This window comes from Diabrotica undecimpunctata, chromosome 8, assembly GCF_040954645.1.
Source record: "Diabrotica undecimpunctata isolate CICGRU chromosome 8, icDiaUnde3, whole genome shotgun sequence".
NCBI classification, from domain to species: domain Eukaryota; kingdom Metazoa; phylum Arthropoda; class Insecta; order Coleoptera; family Chrysomelidae; genus Diabrotica; species Diabrotica undecimpunctata.
In genome coordinates this window covers 125,482,112-125,508,414 of record NC_092810.1, presented here as the reverse complement: position 1 = coordinate 125,508,414, position 26,303 = coordinate 125,482,112, and the positions used below count along the sequence as shown (strand labels likewise).

Below are 26,303 nucleotides of genomic sequence, written 5' to 3'. Positions count from 1 at the left end.
ATGGAGTATTATCCACATTGTTGTGCGTGGCATGTTTGCTAAATCTTATGTCTTTTTTAACCAGTGGAAAAACTTTGTTCAATCTCTGCGGTAAATTTTTAAAGAAAAAACTGTGCACGATGGCACGTAGCTGCGTACGAACTATTGCATCGTAAGTGAACTTTCTGCTGTTCACTCTACTTTTGGTACGTTTTCTATGGGCCTTAGTCCTCCTTCCGCAGTTTCTTTGCGTATTTTAGAAATAGTACTAAAACTTACTCCCGTCACAGTACTTACTTTATCGGTTAAACTTCTAACACTTTCACCACTTCTTAAATTTATATGATAATTAAATACATTTAAAACAATTTGTTTTGCACGGATGTCCAAGATATTCCTGTGGCTTAATTTTTGAATTTCCATTTTCAATTAATATTTAACTGTAAAGTCACAATAACTACTAAAGAACCGCAAAGCCTTATTATCATTATTTAGTCAGAGAACGACATAAAATCGCTGACATACGCACACCGTATTATTTTAAGTTGCAATTCGTAATTAGATATATGCAAAGCGGTCCGTTTCATTGCTTATCTTTAATAGCCGGCAAAATGCATGATTTAGCTAAGAAATATTTTCGTCTGATTTCCATGATTATTGGCATATGGTATTCTCACCGAAAAATAAATAAACTGTCGTTACTATAATTAAAATAATCTTTTGTAAATAATATTTATTTAATTAAAATCATTTTCCCTACTTTTCATATCTTTTTTCGAATGGGCATTTTTGGTCAATTACGTTAAAAACATTAATTTTAATTCATGTCTGTGGAAAGGAAAATACAAATAATACAACCCTGAATCGTGCTTGTGTTCGTCCTGGTATCGCTGCGCTTCTATCGTCCTTAACAAATACATGGTCCTATCTCCGCAATGTTATTTTCTTAACGTGGAACGCTCTATAGGACATCATAGTAATCATCATGAGGTTTGTGGCAAGCTAAGTTGAGAAGCCTAGCTGGTAGGAATGGAACCTTTGGTGGAGAAATCTGGTGAGTACTTGTCCTCGGTGGTGGTTTTTTACATGATCGTACCATTCTCTTCATCTTTGCCTACCCAATCTCAATATATCTTATACACTATTGTCTTAGACGATATTGTTTCTTATTTTCCTTGACTTTGCTTTATGTCACAAAAGTAATAACACATACACAACAGGTTTAATACTTTACTTAATAGATGTTATAATAGGTATCCACATGTTTCTTTTACATTATACAATAAATTATAATAAAATTTACAAAATTATTTCAATTCATCTAAATATGGTACATCATTAATGTTTCCAATTGATGCTAACGTTAATTTTCCTCCTGCTTTCCTTAGAGCCTAAAATAAAATTTTTAATATTAATTAATTCGGTATCAGCCATCTAAATACATCAGACCACCTAAAGATTGCGGTATACTAGTAGATTATATTCATAAAATTTATTTAATTTCCAGTACAAAAATTTACTTACACTTTGTACATCACTGGTGCTGACAGAGTCTACGGCAGCAGCTAAAGCACTGGCGCTGTGTGGAGCACCAGACAAAACTGCTTGGGTTCCAAGATCCCTTACAACGTCAGCACCACTTTCAGCATTCAGAAGGATAGATGTCTTCAATTGATTTTTGCCTAAATAAAAAAACAAAATCTTATACGTACAGGTTAATAAAATATACACTAATTACATACAAAATTACAAAAAAGAAGAAAATGGGTTATGTATATTGTTTACTTGGTGTTCTAAAATTTTAATATTTTTCGTAAATTGTTGTTTTAAAATTTGTATGTGCTATACCATTATATCCTAATTATTGCAAATTGTCTGAAAATTATAAAAATTTTTGGGTACATTTTCAAATTTACTGGTAAATTGAAAAGTATCTAAAACTAATCTCAAAATGCAAGCCAAATGTTTTAAGAGGGTGACCTACCAGAGGGTGTTAGCTACCAGAATTAAGCCTTACTTATGTAAGGATTGTGTACCTGGGATTATGAACGCGCTAAACCTAAACAATCGTGTCCGTGAGCTTGACAACACTTGAAGTGAAAATTGCCAGCAGCCAGAATATTATTGATATAGAGGAGGAAATTGGTAAGATAAGTATGGAGATGAAAAGTTTAAAAAGAAGTTTTGAAACAATCTATGATGATCTAAAAAAAGATCTTAGAACTATTAAAGAATCTACCACTGGCAACAAATCAGTAAGTAGTGCTGGAAATGATAACACTCAAATATGTGCAATTGTACACACAATCTAACATCCGTGCTGAACACGATAGAAATGAGGTCCAAGGAATTCTCAATAAAATAAGTGTCACGAACAGCCCCTTTTAGGCTTTTCGTCTTGGTCGACTAATAGATAAACCAAGATCTCTTAAAGTCCTTTAATGGGTTCTAATTGGAGCTGATCTTACCCCTTCACAGCGTGAGAAAGTGAAGGCCGTTTATCAGGAGTTAGAATTCAGAAAAACACAGGGTGAGAATGACGTGAAGATCAAGATGGTACCCCATCACTTTAATGGGGTACCCAAAAACGTTGTCAGTAAATCCAATAATTCAAAAAACGATCATTGAGCTTATATTTTCAGAATGTTGGCAGTATGTGCACTACACTTCAGAATTTTAGACATGCTGTGAGTCTCTCTAGTTATGATATTATTATCATTGAAATATGGCTTACATATAGAATCTTAGATGCTGAATTGGGATTTAATGTGTATAGACAGAGATACTCAAACTAGTTCAAAGACTCGTGATGATGGTGTTCTTATTGCTGTTCATAAGCGCCTATATTCAATGTTGGTTAGGCATATCGATTCCTCTGTGGAACATGTTTTTACACAGGTAATGTGTGGCACAAAAAAGTTCGTGATTGGTGCTGTGTACTTTCCTCCACGGTCATCTGGGACACTATATGAGAAGCGTTACAGTTGAGTGTCCGCATCACTCTCCAGTAAATATTATTTATACTTGCTACAATTTTCAAAATATGTCACTAGTTTTCTGTACTCAGAGAGATGCAGTTGTGTCGATTTCAACTGATATTCTATTGAAAACTTCGCAACATCATTCGGCTTATACTATATTGTTACATGCAGCCAATTTAAATTTGTTTCTTAAATATGACGTCTTATCATGATTTTAAAAAATGTAATTGTCAAGTTTTAAATGAATATTTAGCCTCAATTCCTTGGAACGAGGTATTAGATGAATCAGATATTAATTGCTGCATAGACATTTTTTACCATATTGTATATGATGCCATCAATATGTTTGTTCCTATCAAACGGTTTAAATCATTAAACTTTTCAGTTTGGTTTACGCTTGAATTAATTGAGCTTGTCATACAGAAAAAATAGCTCACAGGAATTTTAAAGCATTAGGCAACTAATATGAGGAATTTTCGGTGTTAAGGGAAAGATGTAAATCATTACAACCAATATGTTATAAGAACTATTTAGAGAATATTCAAGCAAATCTTTCAAGTAATCCCCGCTCTTTTTGGAGGTATGTTAGTGCTACACGTGAGTCTAGTGCTTATCCTAATGTAATGTCTAATAAAGGTGGGGATTAAATAGCTCAAAATGGTGATGAAATAGTCAATCTATTTGCCAGTTATTTTTCAGGTACATATAATGATAGTGAGTATAATTTACCTAATTTTGAATTGGACTAGTGTGGATTTCCAGATTCTGAAATTTAGTCAGACTGATGTTTCCGAGGGGATTATAAGTTTAAAAACTACATATTCTTCAGGGCCTGATGGTCTACCTGCAGCACTTAAGAATTGTAATTTTTCCCTTTGTAAACCTTTACAACAAATTTTTGATTTATCATTGTCATCATCTGTATTTCCACAATATTGGAAAAATAGTTTTCTTACACCTATCTATAAATCTGGCAATCGTGAATGTGTTTCTTTCTGCTATTTGCTGATGATCTTAAATTATTTGGTTGTATACCTGATAAATCAGATAAACCTGATCAGATATACCTGATAAATCAGATACAGATCTCTTTCAAGATGGTGTAATTAATATATGCTTATGGTCAAAACAAAATGGTTTAAGCTTAAATCCAACTAAATGTTCTTGTATTTCATTTGGTCGTATAAATAATCTAATAGCTAATAGATATGTTCTTAATGATGTATTGGATTCAGTTACTGATATTAGAGATTTGGGTGTATTATTGGATTGTGTATTGAAATTTAGAAGCCATTTTCTGAAAATTAAGGAAACATGATTTCATAATCTTGGTTTTATTTATCGTAACAGTCATGATCTCTCACCTATGGTATTCAAATTCTTGTATTGCTCTCTGGTACGCTCAGGTCTTGAATACTGCTCTGTTGTTTGGTCCCCATTTCATCAAGTCTACATTGATGGATCCGAGAGCATTCAGCGAAAGTTTCTAAGATCTTTAGCTTTTAAAGCACATATTAAATATAAGAAATACTGAAAATTGTTTCATTGATTATTTTGTAATAATGTCTCAATTTAACATTGCTACACTGAAAAATTGCAGGTTAAGAGCTGATATGTTTCTAAACAACGTTATTAATTGTCCCCGTTATTAGCCAATGTGTACTTAAACACAATACATAGAACTCGACACATTGCATTCTTTTATATTCCTTTTCATGGGACTGATTATGCTCGTCATTTTCCCTTGTCGAGAATGCTCAGCTCTTGCAATGACCTCCTATTGGATCCATTCTGTCCAAACATTAATGTTTCCAAAAGGCAACTTAAGAGTCTAATTATTAATCTAAATATGTGATCTTTTTTAACTTTTGTGATTTGATACACTGCTTTAATGTATGAAATTTTTACTATTTAATTGCTTCTTTGTTATTGTTTTGAAGTTTATTGTACATGATCTTTACTTTTTACTATTTTTTTGTATTTTATTGTAAATGGTTCTACCGTTGAAATAAATAAATAAAATAAAATAACGTATAATAAACCTTAAAATTATCATTATTAATTATTTTTTTGAGGAAGCTCATGTTTCAGCGAAACATGTCAAGTTGACTGTATTCTGGCTTTAAAAATGTTGTGTTTCATGCACTGAACATAAATTTCCAATTTTATTCATATTGTAACGTGAGTTACAGTACAATGACCGCTACCATCCAGTAAGTTCTACCACGTGGATTCCAACACGGGGCTACCGCTTGAACATTCTGGACTAAATTGCGACGTATTGAACAGCAAGATCAGCAATTAATAAATTATAAAACACCATGTTAAAATCAATATTTTTCAGTCTGATTAATTATAAGTCTGATTTAAAATATAGTCTGATTTAAATTATTATTGTTGTTACTAAAATCTTTGTCAGTCGAAATAAAAGTTTTAATTGTGAAGTTCAGTTTTAAAAAAAGTATTTTTCCCAAGAACATTCATAATTGGCGCAGAGTCAGTACGGAAGTGGAAGAGTCTTTATAGATCCTCGTCACTTTTAAGTGTTTGTCCACTGTTCCAAGAACCAGCCCCAGGGAAACCGTCTGCAGAGTTCACCCCAGGGAATTAGAAGTTAGAAGAAGCCTTCAGGAGCAAAGGAATGCACATCGGCATCGTCTTTATCCTGTAAGCGATTTAATTATTACTTAGAATTAAGAAGATTAGATTTTGAAAGAATTCTTAATAAATCAGACTCCTCTGAGTCCTTAGATTGAATCAGAGCTAAATTAGAAGATAAATAAAACAAAGATTTGAATAGATTAACACAAAGATTAAAGTAATTTAAAAATATCTCCTCTAAGTCCTTAGATTGACTTTAGAGTCAGATTTAGACAAAATTGAATAGCTTAATAAATACTATATATTAATAAACATAGAGATTAATAGATAGAAAATAAGTAGATTAAGATTGATATATTTATATGATTATTGATTGATATTGATTATTGATTATTGAAAATTACTATACCTATTTGACTATTGACTATATATTATATTGAAAATTTTTAAAATATGGCAGTTCCACAATTTGACGTTAAAAATTTATGCATTCTTCCAAATTTTGACGGAAATCCAAATGAATTACATGAATTTATTAAAGTTTCTACAATACTTCTAAACCATTATTATGACAGACTTAATGCAGCTAATATACAAAACAAATTTTTGCTTCATGGTATTATCAGTAAATTAACAGGTAGAGCCAAGGAAGTTATATCTGTATATGGATGCGAAACTTGGGATGAAATAAAAAACGCATTAATTCAAAATTTTGGAGACCAGAGAGACGAAAATTCGCTTACAAGGGATCTAGTAAATTTAAGACAAGGCTCAACAGAATCTATTATGCATTTTTACGAAAAAATCATGGGACTTTTAAGCTGTATTAATAATTACCTAGAATTACATACCATAAATGCCGATATTAAAAGGAGCAAACAAGAATTTTTCCGTCAACAAGCTCTTACAACATTCTTAGCAGGCCTACGAGAACCAATGGGCTCTGTTATCAGAGCAATGAGACCAGGAAGTTTAGCCACGGCAATACAGTACGTACAGGAAGAAAATAATGTTCGATATCTTCAAAAAAATCAAATAAGTCAACCTTCAACATCAGGAAGAAGTGAAAATTATCAAGAACGCCGACCTCAGAGACAGCAGATGCCTGTACAGATCCAAAAACCATTGTACCAACAGACAAATTTTGCACCTCCACGATGGCAGCAACCAATGAGACAATTCTATCCGCAGAATCAATTTCAGCAACCACATCGGCAACAAAACTTCGATCAATTTAGACAAAATTCAAACCCTCCAGCATTCAGGACCCAAAACCAGTCAAATGTATGGGCACCCAAACCTGGACAGTCAAAACAGTCTAGACCAACACCTATGAGTGGAATATCAGAAACCACAACCAGAGGCCGTCAAAATTTTACACCAAATTACCGAGCACAGCCAAAATTCACCGTAGAAGAACTTTACAATATACAATGCCACGGAGATGAGCAAGAAGAGAATGCCAACTACAACGATTACTACGAACCTGAATACGACAATTTTCTACAAGATACATACGAAAATCAACCAACCGAATACGAAGAAAACGTAAATTTTCGAGAGGACCCATCAGAAGCAATCGGAACGTAATTGAACTTCATTCATTTCCCGACAAGAAGGAGCTACCCTACATCGAAATTTCTAAGCCTTCTTTACGACTTTTAATCGATACAGGATCTACAAAGTCATTTCTTAATCCAGAAATAGCTTCTTCATATTTTCCAAGTTACATAAAACATGAACCCTTTGTCGTCACATCAATTTTTCAAAACTATTCCCAAAAATATTGTGCCGAAATTCCTTCATTTTCAGAATTTAATTCTGACAGCAAAATGAAATTCTACCTCTTTAAGTTTCACAAAACTTTCGATGGTCTTATCGGCCTCGACAATCTAAAACTCTTCGAAGCCCAATTAAACTTCCCTAAATCGCTTCTAGTTACAAAAGATTCTACAATCCCCATTAAATATTACGAAACAAATAAAACACAATTTTATTCCATTCATTTGGAAGCAAATTCTATTAGCCAAGTGAAAATTCCTGTCAAAGAAGAAAAAGGAACCATCATTATTCCTACCCAAAAAGTACAAGGCGTCGTAGTACGAGAAGCCCTTACTAACGCCGAGAACCACCTTGCCTGGACCGAAATTGCCAACTTCACGTCAGACCCCATTCATCTTTCTCTTATGGAACCACTCGAAAGCAATAAAATAGACATTCAAGATTTCCATATATATTCCATGGAAACAACCTCCGGACCAGACTACAGACAAGATATCGACGACTTAATTAAAACCGAACATCTTAACGAAGAAGAAGAGGAACAAGTTCGCCACCTATGCCGAAAATTCTCCGATATATTTCACCAACCAGACACTCCTCTCAGCTTTACTAACGAAGTTAAACACCACATCAGAACCAAGGATGAAGAGCCTGTATATACGAAATCATACCGGTATCCGTATGTACACAAGGAAGAAGTAAAGAAACAAATCTCTTCAATGTTAGAGCAAGGGATCATTCGACCAAGTCAATCGCCATGGTCCTCGCCCATTTGGGTCGTGGCAAAGAAACCCGATTCATCCGGTAAAATAAAGTGGAGGATAGTAGTAGATTATAGAAAGGTCAACGAGAAAACAATTGACGACCGATACAGAATCCCTCACATTAGCGATATTTTGGACAAATTGGGAAGATGTCAATATTTTACGACCCTCGACTTAGCAAGCGGATTTCACCAAATCGAGATGGCTGAAGAAGACATTCCCAAAACAGCATTTAATGTGGAAAATGGACACTATGAATATTTAAGAATGCCTTTTGGACTTAAGAACGCTCCGTCCACGTTCCAACGTATGATGGACAATGTATTGAAGGGACTTCAAGGAGAAATATGCCTCGTCTATATGGACGACGTAATAGTATATTCAACATCACTACAGGAACACATAGTAAATCTCACAAAAGTATTTCAACGACTAAGAGAAGCCCGACTAAAAATCCAAGTCGACAAATGCGAATTCTTAAAAAAACAAGTTAATTTTCTAGGACACGTAGTCACACAAAAAGGCATAAAACCGAATCCAGCGAAAATTGAAGCAATAGAAAAATATCCAATACCGAAAACAGCGAAAGAAATAAGAGGATTTCTTGGACTACTGGGATATTACAGGAAGTTTATTCGAGACTTCGCAAAAATCACAAAACCACTAACAAGATGCTTGAAAAAAGATGCAAGGATCGAACATACACCCGAATTCGTAGAATGCTTTGAAAATTGCAGGAAATTATTAATGAATGAGCCATTATTGCAATATCCAGATTTTTCCAAACCGTTTAACCTCACAACAGATGCCAGTAACTTCGCTATCGGTGCAGTACTTTCCCAAGGACCAGTTGGCAGTGATAAACCAATTGCCTTTGCTTCCAGGACACTAAATGAAACCGAAACCAAGTACTCCACAATAGAAAAGGAAATGTTAGCAATGGTGTGGGCAACTAAGTATTTTCGACCTTACCTATTTGGAAGAAAATTTAAAATACTTTCAGACCACCGTCCTTTGCAATATCTATTCTCCCTAAAGGAACCCAACTCCAAACTAGTACGTTGGAGATTAAAATTAGAAGAATTTGACTACGAAGTAATTTACAAAAAAGGCAAAGCTAATACAAATGCGGACGCACTCTCTCGAATCGAAATACACACAAAGGAAACTAAGGACATCGATTCACAAATTAAGGAAGTCTTTGATGATTTAGTAGACATGGAAGACGATGGATGGTCAACGACTAATAATCCAGATGCAGATCGAATAATCGACGAGATTGTAGAAGAAAAAGCAACAGAATTAATTCCAGAAAACATCCCAGAAGATACTGTTGAAAACGAAGATCAAAACATGGACGAAGACGGAAATGAAACAATACATACAGCAGTAGAAAACCCAATTCTTGGTATACCTATTTCGGAAAAACCACTTAACTTCTACAATAACCAAATTATAGTCAAAATCGTTAACTACAATCCACGACCTCCAGCAATTATACAAACCTTTCCGAATAAAAGACGTTATCATATCCAGCTGTCGAAAGATCAGTTAAAAGCTGATACCATAAAAATTTTTAAGGAACACCTCAACCCGAAAAAGAAATATGCAATTTTATTTGAAGCAGAAGAAGAAATTTTTGCAGAAATTTGCGAAATTATCAGGAAAACTTTTAAAAACAACGCATATGACTTAGTAAAGTGCAATCTTTTATTGGAAGATGTTAACCTAGAAGAACAACAAAAAGAGATTATAAAAAACTATCATGAAGGAAAAACGAACCATAGAGGAATAGCTGAAACAGAAAGTCAAATAAGGAAACGATATTACTGGCCTAATATGAAGAAGGACATAGAAGATATCATAAACTTTTGTGATATATGTCAAGAAAATAAATACGACAGACTTCCTCCCAAACCAAAATTTATGGTTACACCAACTCCCACTAAACCACTGGAAATAGTTCACATTGATTTATTCCAGGCTGATGGACAGAAGTTTCTAACCATAATAGACGCATTTTCGAAGTATGGGCAAGCCTACCCAATAAATGGAGGAAATGCAATCAATGTACTCAACGCCCTATTGATTTTTATAACACATCATGGACTCCCAACAATGATAGTAGCCGATAATGGTACGGAATTTAAAAATGGAGTAATACAAGAATTTGTAGACTCTCATAAAATCTCAATCCACTATACAACACCAGAGAATCCGCAATCCAACGGGATGATTGAGAGATTTCATTCTACGTTAATCAAACATCTTCGAATCCTAAGGAACACCAAAGCAAAGCTCTCGATTAAAGAACAAATGCTATACGCTATAATTGGGTACAATAATTCCATACATTCAGCAACGAAGTTAAGACCCATCGACATATTAAACGGACATATCGACGCAAAAGATCCCTTTGACGTTGACATACAGAAAGTAATACTGAACAATTATATCCAAAATCATAGAGAGATAACAAAGGAATTATACAAGGAAGTAAACCAGCAAATACAAGAGAATAAAAATAAAGTCATTGAAAATAGAAATAAATCGAGACAAGACCCTATTACGTATAAACCAAGCACAAAAATCTATACACGAAAAACAGTTACCAGAAATAAATTACTTCCGCGATATTCCGCAAAACATATAAAAAGAAATAGCGAAGTGACTGTAAAAACATCAAAAACTACAGTTCACAAGAAAAACATAAAACATCAACCTAAATCAAAAACTAATTCTAAACCGTCCGCACAGGATCACCCTGACGATGAGAAAAGAAGAGAAGATCAAGGACCTGAAAGACAACCCAGGATTAATTCCCCTCAACCTGGGACAAGCAAAGATTCATACTAGTACACACGATTTCATATACTTTTTCAAACTACTACCAATAAAAGAAGAATTTGACAGAATTGAAACCAGTACGACGCAAAGACCACAGCAGTTCAAAATGGACTTAGCCATTACCTTTTTCGTGTAAATTGATTGAAAATGAAAATTTATCCTTCATTTTCTTGTCCTATCTTATTAATCTTAACTTATCCGTCCAAACTTATCTCATCAATCTTCCGCCCAGATACAAATTCAAAACCCCAATTCAGAGTTACATAAATTCAAGGACAACCATCCCAGAGCAACCGCTAATGCTTCCCAAAATAAGGACCATAGATATTCAAACAGCGATTAAATTCAAATCATTAAGGATTTGAATCATCAATTCTCTAAGGAAGATGAACATCTAGAGACAATTAATCCGAAATTATGGAACCATAGCCATAACCATTTTGTGACTCCTTTATATATCTTTATTACAATAATCTGCCTCTATATATGTTACAGGTATAAAACAAATAACAAAAAAACCCAACTCTAGCGACGAAACTCCAGAAGAAGTCAACTCAACAGTTCTGTTCGTCCCTCACAAAACTTCTTCAGGGGATGGAGTAGTTACAGTACAATGACCGCTACCATCCAGTAAGTTCTACCACGTGGATTCCAACACGGGGCTACCGCTTGAACATTCTGGACTAAATTGCGACGTATTGAACAGCAAGATCAGCAATTAATAAATTATAAAACACCATGTTAAAATCAATATTTTTCAGTCTGATTAATTATAAGTCTGATTTAAAATATAGTCTGATTTAAATTATTATTGTTGTTACTAAAATCTTTGTCAGTCGAAATAAAAGTTTTAATTGTGAAGTTCAGTTTTTAAAAAAGTATTTTTCCCAAGAACATTCATAATTCGTGTCAAAATAGTTCCACTTTGAATTTCTTCATTTTATCTATATTTTTCTTATTTCTTGAGATAAGAGATAAAGAAATAAAAAATCCTCTAGCCCTAGATATTTCTTTTGAAATATCTTCCGACCGTTTCGGTCTGAATTCCCATTTATTATCACATATTCCCAATGCAATTCCCAAAACCATTAGTTGTTAATTTTTCTCCAATATAAATATACCTGAATTTTCAAATGTAGTAATTTCCTCTATGCAGCTAAAGACAATGTAACACCACTTTTGTTCATTGAGAACCCGTTTTTAATTGGGTAAGATATATTATAATTATCTTAAATATTTTTATTTTATTTTTTTATTTTTCATTTCTGACAAAATATGACGACAGAAATGGATTATCTGAGACGAAGCTGTGGTAGATCGAAACTGGAGAGAGTTAGAAACGAACAAATAAGAAACGAAATGAAAATGGAGCGAAATATCAATGATGACACAGAAAGAAAACAATTAATCCGGTTCGGACATGTTAAAAGAATACCATAACAGTACCGATGGCCTAGAAGAGTACTGGAATGGACCCCTCCTGAAAGAAGAAAGATAGGACGACCACGGAGAAGTTGGCGCAACGATATTGATGAAGCAATGGCGGCAAGAGACTTAGAAGAGGCAACTGCATATGACAGAAAAAGATGGAAATTGGGGGGCGAAGAAGCGGCGACAGCCGTAATAAATCCATTATTATATATATATATATATATATATATATATATATATATATATATATATATATATATATATATATTTCATTTCTTCATGGTGCTCAGCAAATCGATGCCAATAATCTTAATTTCGACCGGTGCTCTGTAAAGTTTCGCGGCCAACAAATTTTTAAATTCGGCTGATGCCCTCGTACTTCTGACTTGTAATCTTTGTTCAAAAATTTTTAAATACAGAAATCGTGAAAATTTTCTATTGAGTTAGCACGTTTTAAAAAGGCTCTACGTTTTTTAGAATCAGAGATATTGCAAATTTTTCAGCACACTCAAATTTTAAGTTCCAATCTCAAAATCTGGTGGGATCCAAACTTCTTCCCCCACCACTCACTCTTGGCAGAGCGTGAGAACCTTCACTTTGAAGAGCTACTACTTATTTAAAATTACATAAATTGCATCATTAAATATAGGTATTCATTGACAATCTGCGAATATTATAACTTATAGTATTTATAAACAAGATATGATTTTTTACTCAGCTTCCATTGATGATAGAAGGTTCTTTTTTGTTAAAAATACCGTTAGTAAATTTCCCGTCAACTTAATCAGAAAGGTGTACTATAAAAAATTAGAAAGTTATTCTATTTGTTTAACTACCAAAAAACCATCCTTTTTTTTAACCGCTCATAAGATTTTTCTGCTAAAATAATTTGCTTTTTTGCTTTTCTTTAAAGTTTTAATATTGGAGAATTCATTACCCATTTTTAAATAATTGTAGCAGCATACCGTAATCAGCAATAAGTCTTTTGTTGCTTACAGTGATCAGTGCAAAATTTGTTATTATTTATTAATAGTGTAAAAATTGATTTTTTTCAATTATCAAATGATCATATATAGGCACCCTAAGAAGAAAGAAGAAGAAAGCCTCAAGCTACCAATTTAGCTTTCTTAACTACCTTTCTGTTCACTTCATTTTTATGAAAAACCCACTTTGAGTCTATTACACACATTTTCTGGTTGTTTCAGTAAAGTCCATGTATTGTTTTCTTCCAAAGACTGAAGTTCATCGCTGATTGCTTGTCTCCATTCCACATCCTTGACTGCTTCAGAGTGGGTTTCAGGAACATCATCAAGAAATTGTCCTACTGATAAAGTTGTTAGTAGATTCATCTCTGTATTATACTCACAATCATAGTCTTCACGATATATTGGTCTCTTTTTATTTCGTGTACTTCTTCCATTTTCAATTATTCTTTCAACTACTACTTCTTATTCTTATTCATGTATATTTTCTTGTTCAGTGATTCTTCCAGGAATATTTTCCACTCTATTTTCAGCTAGAATTTGAGCAATTTGTTCATTCTCAGGAAGTCTAATTTTATCATTTTCATCAAAAATTATATTCTGTGGATTAGTTTTCTTTCTCCTAGATCCCATAGTCTGTAGCTGTTATCTGAATAACCTACCGTAACCAGCTTTTCACTATGAGGATCAAGCTTAGATTTCCTATTCTCTTCTATTCTCACATCCCTTGATACAACTTCTAAAATTCTTTTTGCTTTTCTTTCAGTGTTAATGCTGAGAAGCAGTAATCGTGATTGTTTTCCTTTTAAACAGATTTCACATATACCAGATATGGGATACTTTGCAGAGTGACCCATTCTTCTATGCATTAGCACATTATGTTCAACGGCTATAATTTGTGCTTCTGGTAGATGTCTATATCTTAATTTAACAATATACAAGTTATTTGTTAACTCACCAGTTATCACAGCATGATTTCCTTTCATTATGTTGACTTGTTTATCTTTGAAGACCTGCTTCTTCCTTTTTCTTTACAGACATTAAATTATATCAAAGTTGATTACATACCCATACATTTTTCCTCTCAATTTGGTTACCATTCACTGCTTGTAGATTCAAATCACCTTGTTTTATTCCCTCCAATAATTGACACTTCTTTGCAACATTTACATTATACATTACTTCCTGAATATTATCTAAAAATCTTTAATATCATTTGTAACTAAGTGGTTTGACTTTTCGCCATTTTTTGTTGGGAATGCCCTATTTCCATTTTTATTTTTCCAACACTGATAGCGATTGTGCCCCATTTTTCCACAGTTATAGTATTTAAATTTAAATGGTTGATTATTTCTCACATTACCATTACTAGTTCCAGCTTTATTATTCCATTGATTCCATGGCTGTTTATTTACTACACATGCAGCATCAGGATTTATTTCATGATCATTTTTATTGTGCCTTGCCTCTTCCATTAGTAGCTTGCTTTTAACAAAGTCTAATGTAACTTTAGTTTCAGTTGACAAAACATAATATCAATTGCTGTAGTAACTACTTGATATGCTTCAGGTATTGCAGAGAGTAACTGTGATACAACTTCACTATCTTGTACTGGACCTCCTACACTTCTAAGTTCCCACACAGTTTGATTGTTCCCACATGTTAAAAACATATTTAAAGACCCTGTTGTGTATTTTAATGACTTTAGCTAGTGCTGTAGTTGAACCTGTGTCGAAATTCCCTTTTTTTTTTGGTAAGTATTTTCCAATGTACCTATAATCTCCTCAGCTGAGGTATTTGATTGAACCATTTCCAGTACATTGTCATGCAAACATTGAACAATTAGATTCTGGGCTTTCACATCATTTTTCTTATATACTTCTCAAGCCACATCACCTTCAGGTTCATCTTGGGATAGGAACAGGCTAAGAACCAGCCTGTTCTAGTAACAATTTTAATCTGTTTTTGTTTTCTGATTACCACTTTGTCTAAATTTCCACAACTCTGGGACCATAACCTTTAGGAATGCGTGATGGAAAAAGTCTGCTTATTTTAACACAAATTCCTGATTACCATCTCTCTAGGTTCTACTTCTGGATGTTCACACTAGTGTCACTAACAGGTGGTGCCAACACTTAACACATAAAAAATATACAATATAGAATTGTAATATCAATAAATACTAGGTTTACATATTGTAGAATATTTAATATTTAGTAATAAAGACATGAATAATATTGTTTCGCTATGACTGTGATGATCATTTCACTTACCTCGTTGAACATCAGCATCTGTAACGGAGCCTGATTTCAAAACTTTAACAGCTGATTGAACTGCTTTGCCTACAGATCCAGCAGGTGCAGCAAGCAAAATACCAAACAAACCACTGTCTGAATAGCTCACATTAACAGCGCAGGCAGATACATCCGATGATCCACCAAGAGCTTTGCTGTAGACTCCATTATCAAGTACACCATATTTGATCTGAGGGCCAGCACATACAGCTTTCTGTAGAACTGCAAATGCAAGAGCTTCTTTGGTGTTTTTCAAAGGAGCTCCTTCTCCTCCAACTGCAACAAAAGCAAGTGGTCCGCCTTTGTTTGATCTGCAAAAAGAAATATTTGTCATAATCAGTTCTATCTTTGTATAAATAAACTTTTTTTAATTTTGTTATCCAAAAAAAGTTTTTCTTAAACATCAACATAATAATTGATATGGAATTCAAAAATTGGTGTATAAAGCTGGGTGAAACAGCTAATGGTATAAACAAATCAAAGGAATATAGTGGTCACATTCTGTACCAAAACTTTAAGAAGAAAAAGCATTGTAGACAATAGTGTTATGTGTTCACTGCTGATCAGAAAAGCATTCATATGACTCTAGTATTGACGGAAAAAATATTTTTTGCTTCGATATACAGGATAACATGAAATTCGCACATCCAAAATCCAATCTATGTAGTGAATAGCTTCAATTAAGCAATGAATAACAACATGGAAACACTGAGGATTAAATGTATGTTAGGGGAGATTATTTTGAAAAATAAAACTTCTTTAAAAGCATAAATTTTCATTTTTGGCCACACTTGTAGTTTAGATTAATAAAACACAAATACAAAACCACACTGAACAAGTAGTTGAGTCACATTTTTAGGTTTTGTGAGTTAAGTCTACAAAAACACTACCAATTTTTAAAGTTTTGAAATAAGTTTATTACCTGAGTTCACCACCTTTGTAAGGGGATGGATTGGTGCTGCCTTCACCATTTGGAATTTCCAAACTAGCAGCAAATTGATTTAACAAACTCTCACTTATACCTGTACCAACAACTGCAGCACGGCCAGCTACAAAGTTGTTAGCTACATAATGTTGTAATGTTTCAGATGAAACTTTTCCCACTTGAGACTTTGGAATGAAGAGTGAGTTACCTAACCCTTTGCTACGGTAGGCAGCATTGTGAAGCAAATCGATGGCTCTTAACTGTAATAGGAAAAAATATATATTACAAAATTTTACCAAAATATAAAATACCTGAAGGGGAAAAACTATGAATATGTGTGATAATAATAACGAATAATCTAGAGATTTTATCTTTAAACTAATCATACAGTTAATACATTTAACCAGTAAGAAATACTACAATTACTATTAAAATGAACATACTTGTAAAGGTCTGGTTAAAATATCCAAAATTAATCTGTTGGACAGTTCTGAAAGTTCCCAAGGTCTAAATTCTTGGTTGGTAGCTACTTCTGCTAGATATGGTAGAGCCTTTTCAACAGCACTTCTTGTTCCTTCCAAGGTATAGGATATGGTTTCTCTATCAGATGTGGCTGTAAGATTTGCACCAACTTGTTGAATGTTTCGGATTATGGCAAACTGGGAGGCATTTTTAGTGGATAATCCTGCTGCTATTCTTATAACATGAGCGGCACCTAAATTATCAGCTTTTTCATTACGGCTTCCAGCTCTGAAAAATGCAGAAGTAGAAAAACAAGTTTCAATGTAGGACTATATTTTTAATATCTGATCTTAAATATGTGGTGAACACTGGCCAGCCATTGTATTTAACATATATATTACAAACCTAAACACAACTGAAACTCTTGTAAGACTGGCGTCATTATCTACTGCTGCAACAACTAGTTTGTTGGGAAGAGTACTAGTTTTTGGTTCAACACTTGGATTACCAGATACTGGCAGAACTTGAGAATAGCTTCTTGCCTAAAAGTTTTATATTTCATATATCTAATATGTTTACGTTTTTGTTACTTACGGAAATTGCTCGCAAGATTGGAGTTCTTGTAATAGTTGAAGCCATACTTCTCAATGCTAAAATTGAAAAATTTTGTTACATAATTTTGACCTAACCTTTACACAAAAATAAAATTATTCTATATTGTTTCTATACATACATATCAGTTGCTTTAATATGAATAGAAAAGAAACAAAGATAAAAGGACTTACAAGTTGTGTGAAAACTTATAAAACAAATATCTTTCTTCCCTAAATTTTCAGAATTTATTACCTGACAGCATAATCTGACAGAACGACAGAAGTGACAGCACAAACGTCTGCGCAAACTTTTTGAATGGGTTTGGGTTACAAAGGTGGTTACAAGTTACAAGTTACAATGGTTACATTTACATTGACAATTGACAAAAGTTTTAGAAGATACGAGCCGCGATATCAAAAACAAAAAGAGAAAATTATGCTTTTGCTATTCACAGCAGAGAACGATTTTAATTAACTATTCAAAATTTATTTTCACAGCATATTTCTTATAAAAGCTGGTGCCTCCCTCAAACTATTTCCAAATAATTTTTACATAGAAAGTCGTTTATTTCTTTTCGAACATTTTCCAATTCTTTGCATTTTCTTTTCAAAGATAAACTGTACTATAAATAAAATTTAGAATAAACATGAAAAACAGAATCAGAAGAAAGTGTTTTTTATTCTGTATTAGTTGTATTAAAAAATGTTATTACGTTCCGGTCAGCATCTTATAGAAGAAGAAAGGCGAATTCATGATAAGTGATGATAAATTAAATTATGACTCACACCCACACAGATTGTCACATCAAACACAGGTGTTATTAGAGTATCAGAGCATAGTATATACCCCCCCTAGTAAGGTAAGTGCCGGAGAAAAAGTGGGGAGAGAGTTTCTAGCGCCAAATAAGTTCGGAATCGGGAACTAAAAATTTAGCGGCAAATTCAAAATGTAGGTTCTGAATTTAAGGCGGGAAATTCGAAAAGGATATACTGAATTTTAGGCGGGAAATTCAAAAAATAAATTTCTGAATTTTAGGCGGGAAATTCAAAATGTTCCGAATATTATATAGAAAACAAATATAGTCATAAAATAATAAATAAAAACTTATTCTATGCCAAAATATATTCTCTGTCCAAAAATGTAGTATACACTTATGCAATTTTGTTTACCATAAATGTATAACATATCAGATAGAGACATATGTTTTGGCACAGGAAAAGTTTTTATTTATTATTTTGTGACTATATCTGTTTTCCATTACATTAAAACATCAACATAAAAAACAGATATTCTTAAAAATTTATTTATTTCTGTAATTTATAAAATTTGAGGAATCACAGAGATATAATAAATTATAAAGATCGTCATCACTGCCATTGTGGTGGTCTTCACCTGTATCCACGAAACTAGGCTCCATTCTGAACTTAACCATCTATTCACTGCAACCTGCAAAATGATATATGGAATTACACACAAGCAGCAACCGAAATAAGTAAGCCCTACCTGCGGAGACTTGCATACCCATATGGACATTCAGGCATACAATTCATTGAGGTGAGAAAGATTGGTCCTAGTAAATTAGGGACCACTCCTTCGAGCCCCAATGCTCCCCAGGCTTTCCTCACCCTCCCCCCCATACCACGCTGATGTGCTATGGGAGGCTAGTTTCATCTATATATTTACTGAATAGTGCAGAGCAGCATGAGGCTCTTTAGTCTTGCTATGCTATTTGTATGTTTGTATATATATATATATATATATATATATATATATATATATATATATATATATATATATATATATATATATGTGTGTGTGTGTGTGTGTGTGTGTATATGTTAGAGATTTATTATGTATCTAATGTATTTTACACACAAACATATATAAATAAAAAATAAACTATGTTTATGAGTAAAATATGTGCCCATGTATAATTAAAGTAAAATATGTACCTATGTACTACAATGGCGAGTGAAATATCTCATTCATTTACAATTAAAATGTTTTGAAAACCTTTTAAAACAAAGAGTAAGTAACATTCTTTCCAGAACTTACATCAAAGGAGAATTTTTAAATACACAGTGTTCACAAATTATATGCAATTTCTTTGAATTTCATGAATTTGTAACTAAGTATAATTAAAGTAAAATATGTAACTATGTATAATAAAAGGAAAATATGTGATTATGTATAATTAAAGTAAAATATGTAACTATGTACTACAATGGGGAGCGAGACAAGGACATAGCATTTCTCCCAAACTGTTCACCCTTGTTCTATAAGACAAGGTAGATACAGATGAAAGCAATTGTGAAAGACCTAGATTCAGGAGCAGATGGAAAATGTTTGATGATGAAGATATATGTAAAACAATAAAAAGAATTTTAAAGATTCCATATGAGTCCAGTAAATAGAAAACACAATTTTATTTGTTTACAACAAAATGGAAATATGAAACTGTAAACAAGAATGAATAACATACAAATTGTACAGTTTTATACTGGAAATAATTTAATTACACTTATGACCTGTACTTACAAAATTGTTTTCTCCTACTTTCATATTTTCTGTGAGCTACTAATTTCATAGGATCTATCATAGTGTAGTCTGGTTTATTTTTAAGTAAGTTAATAAACTTCTGGTCTCTGCCATTTACAATTGCATTTACACTTTTACACCACATATACAGAGAAAGTCTAACAATAAATTTACATATATTTATACCTGTATTTGAATGGATTTTACAGTTGAATGGTGAAAAATTTAAACAATTCAATTTCAATGAAATCTGTATCCTCTTTCTTTACTCTAAATAACATATTATATTTACATTGCTCACAGGAAACCTTCAATACTTTCTTTGCTACATATCCTGCAACATAGGTTGCAGTACACCTTCCCACCTGAGTTCTCACAACATTTGAAACTGAAAGAGGAAGTGAAACATTCACTTCAGGTTCCAAAGGTTTAGAACCTGGTAATACCTCACCTGTTAAAAAAAACCTAATGCATCTAATGCTCCCTCACTAACATCATTTTCACAATTGCTTTCAGGTGAATGAAAAGATATAAAATTATTTATAAGCAAAGCTTTGAAAGTGGTTATAGCATCTGGCACACTTACTGAATGAAAAATGTAAAGACATATTTTTATAATATATTACCAAAGAATATAGAATATTTGATATTACCATGTAGGTCAATAAACCTTATAGTTTGAGTTTCTTCTTCTTCAATATCTGCTGCATTCTGAGAGCCTGAAATTTAAATACAATATTTTAACAGAACATAACCAATAAATAAATCTGTTGGACTAATAAATAAACAAGTACTAGATATCTTGATCTTTATCATCATCAGAAATGAACCCAAATAATATGTTGCCCAGAAGGCCCATCAAAATTTATAATAATTAACTACAATTAGATTTATAAGTTTTGATGATTTTAAAATATATAAGTAAGATTCATATGATAGGATTAACATTAATTTAAACAATAACAGTTTAAACATACAAAATATTATTTAATTTAAGTTTGCTAACAAACATTTGCTATGAGGTACAGTGCTTACCTATTGCTGGTAAAAATCCACTTTATCTTCGTCTGTAAAATGTCTAGAGCAAACACGAAATTTATTGTAAACAGTAAGAGGTGTATAATTGTTTAATACTCCTCTCTTAATTACTTTCAACCATTCCAACGTGTCCATTTCATTTTTCGGATTTGGAAAACGAAATCTACTGCTTGTGTGGTCCTTACAACCAGGAACACAACATGGTTGGCTTTTTCTTTTCTTTTGTTCCATTTTAACGATCAACAATCAATAAGATGATTACAACAAAGACAAAACAAAACAAAATTCAACTTGCAATATTTCAATGGCGTACAATACAAATAATACAATATACCAACAGACCAACACAACACCAACCTTCATTCTTCAACTTCCGGCACATGCGTCTCATACCCCCACCTAGAGTGACTGTAGCGCCGCCGCCATTACGTACGACTGGAATCGTCCAAACAAACTTCCCCGCTGCCCTATCTCTCTTGCACTACTATTTCTTTTTATGTACTATGGTGTCAGAGTTGTTATGATTGTGGATACGATCTGGGAAAGCTGAAAAAGATTACTTAAATATAAAAATTGATAAACAGTATAAAGTAAATTCATTTTCAGTATTGTAATTTGTAATCATTATTGTTTTAGATTATTAATACCTCAAATATGGAAAATAAGAAAAATGTATGTGTGGTTGTTTTGGGAGATATAGGAAGAAGTCCTAGAATGCAGTATCATTCTTTATCTTTGGCAGAAGTAGGACACACAGTTGACATAATTGGATATGGAGAAACTGAACCAATGGAAGAAATTAAGAAATCTTCCTCAATCTACTACCACTACTTGTTATCACCGCCTACATTACCACATAAATTATTGAATTATGTACTTAAAACCATCTGGCAAACTCTTAATTTATTATTCTTGCTAATAGTTACTAGAAAATCTGATATACTTATTGTTCAGAATCCACCAGCAATTCCTTCATTGTTAGTTTGTTGGCTGTTTTGCTTAATTTTTAGAAGTAAGTTTGTTATAGACTGGCACAACTATGCACATTCCATAATGGCCTTAAATCTTCCCAAGGATAATATCCTGGTAACTATTACAAAGAAAGTAGAATATTTTGCTGGAAGCAGAGCTTATCACAATTTTTGTGTTACAAATGCAATGAAAAAAGATCTCAGTGATAATTGGAATATAAGGTAAGCAAATTTAAAATTGATTGATATATTTTCATTCAGGTTTCTATAGATTTTAATGTTGTCTCTTTTTAAACACTAGTTTACAATCTAAAACTATAATTTTAAGATACACGTTGACATATGTATCTGATTGTTCACTTTGATTTTAGTGCCACAACCTTATACGATAAACCACCAACAATTTTTAAATCAATAAGTTTGGAGGAAAGACACAAGTTTTTGAGCAAGTTAGGAGAAACCTACAAACAATTATTGTGTGATGATGGTTCTACAGTTTTCACAAAAGATACCAGTACTGGTGTAAATTTTAAAAATAATAGACCAGGATTATTAGTGTCTAGTACCAGTTGGACTGAAGATGAAGATTTCTCTGTGCTATTTGCAGCCTTGCAAGGTGCATAAAAATTTTCAGTTAATATTATCATTTTTAAATATCCTCTTAATTTTTTTAATGAATTAAAAATAACCAATTATATTAAATTTTAATATATTTGCATATATACTTGGTTTCTTTAAATGCTCACAATAACTTCGCATTATAATTTTCAGAATACGAAAATCACATTGTAGAAGGAAATGTAAGAAAATTGCCCCCCATATTCTGTTGTATAACTGGTAAAGGGCATCTTAAAGAATACTATTGTAAAAAAATTGAAAGAGAAAATTGGAAATATGTTAAAGTTCTAACACCTTGGCTTGAATCAAAGGACTATCCATTGATGTTAGCTTCTGCAGATTTGGGAGTGTGCCTTCATACAAGCTCAAGTGGTTTAGATTTGCCTATGAAGGTAGTCGATATGTTTGGATGTGCTTTACCTGTTTGTGCTTATGACTTTAAATGGTTAGTTACTTATTATAAGCTGTTGACATTTTAATGCTATCACATTAGATTGATTTATAGCTGTAAATCAGTATGTAACAAAAAATAAGTAATATTGAAAGTATCGTATTATATTATTATCAGTAAGAGAATAGAGCTCAAAGAAACAAATCATTTGCATCAACAATTTTTTTCAATATAAGATTCCTTCATAAATTCTTTCAATAAACATCAATTTAGATGTTTTGTATCAGAAGGCCATCCTGGTTACAGTTTTTACTTACTTCATTTAACTACATCATAATGATAAATTTACATGTTTCAAATCAGAAGGCCATCTAGTTAATCCCAGTTACAGTTTTTACTTATTTTTTTATAACTACAACAGACAATCAAAATGTGTAAAAGTTTTAGTAAAAACTTGTTCTAATGTTCCATACATTATAACATATACAATTAATAAATTTAACTAAGCATATTGTTAAATTTCAAATTTGTTTTAGTTTGAATGAATTGGTTCAGCACGGAAAAAATGGTTTTAAATTTAGCACACCTGAGGAATTATCCAAACTCTTATTGGATTGGTTTCAAAACTTTCCTAATGATCCGGTTCAACAAGAAACTGAACGAAAATTCAAGAATGAACTAGAGACATTCCAAAAACTAAGATGGAGAGAGAATTGGACTCAATGTGCAGCTCCTGTCTTTACATAGAATTATGTACTTGAACATTCCACAATTAAATTGGATTTATTTTCATATAAATATTGTAGAACAATCAGTAGAATAGATCAGTTTATTTTTATAAACGAAATAAAAATTTGAAAAATAAGATTAGTAATTCTCATTTGACTTTTAATAATATATTAATAGGATAGTGATACGGAATATATAGATAGTGATACAAAATGTCTAAAGTCAAAAAATAAAAACTCCAAATAGATACTCTGACCCATTGAATAGAAGTAGAGAACAGTGATATGTGCTTGTGTGCCTCTTTCTAACAATGAACTTGAGAAAAGTATAAGGGAATGCATAAGTAAACACCAGACACAGTGTATATATATATATATATATATATATATATATATATATATATATATATATATATATATATATATATACATATATATTTATTTATTTATTTATTTATTTATATACAACCTGGGTAATAATCTATGGTCAGTATGGACCTTGCGTGAGGTGTAGTGAGAAACACCTGTTTAAAAAGAGAGGTATATTAGGTCAGTCCTTTATATCCTCGAAAATGAATTAGTGGAAATAATAAACAGAGAGGAGAAGTTCAACTTTGCCAAACTTATTATTTTTATTCGGTCTGTTGTCTTTTTAGCATTTGAACAATGTTCTAAGATAATCAAATTTAGGCGAATTGACTTAAATGGCAGTTTACTGTTTTTTATTGGAAATATGCCACAATTTTACTTTACACTAAGTTTAATTTAAGATTTTTTTAGAACGATTTTCCACTTCGGAAATTGTTTTATATAAATAAAATTTATTAATGTTTCGTATTTTAAGTACGATTTCCGAATTGGAAATCTAAACATCAAAATAACCTTATTTTAAAGTCACATTGTGCCTTATTCGAAATAAAAATAATAAACTGCATTATGACGCCACAATAACTCTCCAATGACTCCCTAAAAAGCTTCATATAAAATTATTTGGCAACATCGCGTCATCAAAGTAACTAGTTTGGTATGCTATGCGTATTGCATAGGTTCGTGGGTTGGTCTTTCATAAAGCATAATAAATAAAGACAGTACTAGAGTAGGTGTATAATAAACTGGACGAAAAATTACGTATTGTAATTTAAAATAAGATATTATTTGGTATTTTCCAAATAATATCTTTGAAATCATATTTTCGTTAAGATTTTTTGGAGGTATGATAGTAGGTGTGAAAATAAAAATTAGTTCTATAAAAATGAAACAAAAAAAGATAAAATTAGTATAAAAGTATAAAATTTGTTGTATTGTACCGAACAGTAACCAAATCTATTATACAACGCATTTCTCATGGCGTTGAGTTCATCTGCCGATATGTTTTAGTTAATTTGGATTATCTTTTTCTTCAGTTCCTCCAAGTTGGTGGCTCGAATTCATGCCTATACAATTTCGTTTTTAGCATCCCCCAACAATAAAAATCTAGAGGAGCTAAGTCGTTGTCCGAGGGGGCCATTTTATTGTACTGTCTGTACTAATGACACGTTCAGCAAAACCGTTCAGTATATAGTCTCTAACGGCTTTTGCGATTATGTGCAGGACAGCCGTCTTGTTGAAACCAAATTTCGTTGAAGTTAATTTGAAGACGTTGAAGTGCAGGAATAATTTGATTTTGCAGTAATTAGAGATATTTGACTGCGTTTAAATTGCCTTCAATGAAAAAGTGACCAATAATATGGTCTCCTAAAATTCCAGTCCAAACATTCAACTTTTGTGGATACTGCGTACGCACGTACGCACAGACACACTCAAATGCTTATTCTCCTGAGACCAGTACAATGGATGGATTACGTTTCTTGTGAATTGTGAAGGTGGACTCATCCGTAAACAAAATATTTTTCAAAAATTATTATTTGCATGGCATCTCTCCATCATAATTTCACAAAATTGCATCCGTTTAAATTGATCATCAGGAAATATTTCTTGAGTTGTCTGCACTTTATAACAATAGTAGTTGTTTCTTTTCAAAATATTCCTCACTGTTTTTGCATTCAAATCAACTTCATCGGCAATTTGTTTACTTGAACACGGCGTCGGTTCAGCCAATGCACAAACTTGAATTTCTCGTTCTTGAGAAATTTTCTTTTCGCGAGATTGATCTGATGGGCAGCATTTTTACATCTGCCATTAGCACAGAATAAATAACAATCAGAATGCCCACTCTCAGAAGTCGCCTTTGAAGTTTGTCAGCACGCGATCGCCATATTTTAAACGGAAAAACTCGAATTGAGAAATTTGTGACAAGCTACGACAGAACTGTAATTTAAATTTTTAGAGATAATTAATTTAGTGAATTTGAAATAATTTAATCTATTCTTCAACTAA

At 32.4% G+C, this 26,303-nt stretch overlaps 2 protein-coding genes and 1 long non-coding RNA gene across 7 annotated transcripts; 1 reads left to right on the top strand and 2 right to left on the bottom strand.

The window, feature by feature from the left end:
- Positions 1-1,195: 1,195 nt before the first annotated feature.
- Positions 1,196-17,992, bottom strand: UQCR-C2 (Ubiquinol-cytochrome c reductase core protein 2). 3 transcript variants are annotated; one of them, XM_072540930.1, is made up of 8 exons: positions 17,896-17,992; positions 17,644-17,699; positions 17,455-17,591; positions 17,031-17,337; positions 16,585-16,847; positions 15,642-15,973; positions 1,504-1,661; positions 1,196-1,370 (listed from the first exon to the last, which is right to left on the bottom strand). In XM_072540930.1, the coding sequence occupies exons 1-8, from the start codon at positions 17,903-17,905 to the stop codon at positions 1,287-1,289; spliced, it is 1,347 nt and encodes a 448-aa protein (XP_072397031.1). In that variant the 5' UTR covers positions 17,906-17,992; the 3' UTR covers positions 1,196-1,286. The 3 variants fall into 3 exon arrangements, with proteins under 3 accessions (XP_072397031.1, XP_072397032.1, XP_072397033.1); XM_072540931.1 differs by having other exon boundaries at positions 17,835-17,951; XM_072540932.1 differs by lacking the exon at positions 17,896-17,992 and adding an exon at positions 17,783-17,806.
- Positions 17,993-18,108: 116 nt separating this feature from the next.
- Alg1 (ALG1, chitobiosyldiphosphodolichol beta-mannosyltransferase) lies at positions 18,109-24,064 on the top strand. 2 transcript variants are annotated; one of them, XM_072540933.1, is made up of 6 exons: positions 18,109-18,477; positions 21,725-21,802; positions 21,856-22,412; positions 22,562-22,806; positions 22,962-23,253; positions 23,736-24,064. In XM_072540933.1, exons 3-6 carry the CDS (start codon positions 21,874-21,876, stop codon positions 23,944-23,946), a joined length of 1,287 nt encoding a protein of 428 aa, XP_072397034.1. In that variant the 5' UTR covers positions 18,109-18,477; positions 21,725-21,802; positions 21,856-21,873; the 3' UTR covers positions 23,947-24,064. The 2 variants fall into 2 exon arrangements, with proteins under 2 accessions (XP_072397034.1, XP_072397035.1); XM_072540934.1 differs by lacking the exon at positions 18,109-18,477 and having other exon boundaries at positions 21,725-22,412.
- LOC140447963 (uncharacterized) lies at positions 18,931-21,584 on the bottom strand. 2 transcript variants are annotated; one of them, XR_011951646.1, is made up of 3 exons: positions 21,217-21,584; positions 20,808-20,900; positions 18,931-19,089 (listed from the first exon to the last, which is right to left on the bottom strand). It is a non-coding gene; the product is annotated as an uncharacterized lncRNA (long non-coding RNA). The 2 variants fall into 2 exon arrangements; XR_011951645.1 differs by having other exon boundaries at positions 20,835-20,900.
- Positions 24,065-26,303: the final 2,239 nt, after the last annotated feature.

Bases quoted from the DNA above. Each gene is read 5' to 3' on its own strand.
- UQCR-C2 (XM_072540930.1), bottom strand. The intron at 16,848-17,030 runs GTATGTTCATTT...TTCCTATTACAG, and splicing joins TTTTAACCAGACCTTTACAA to TTAAGAGCCATCGATTTGCT. The intron at 1,662-15,641 runs GTAAGTGAAATG...TTTTTTATTTAG, and splicing joins AGATGCTGATGTTCAACGAG to GCAAAAATCAATTGAAGACA.
- Alg1 (XM_072540933.1), top strand. From the start codon at position 21,874: ATGGAAAATAAGAAAAATGTATGTGTGGTTGTTTTGGGAGATATAGGA. The intron at 22,413-22,561 runs GTAAGCAAATTT...CTTTGATTTTAG, and splicing joins AGTGATAATTGGAATATAAG to TGCCACAACCTTATACGATA. The intron at 22,807-22,961 runs GTGCATAAAAAT...TATAATTTTCAG, and splicing joins GCTATTTGCAGCCTTGCAAG to AATACGAAAATCACATTGTA.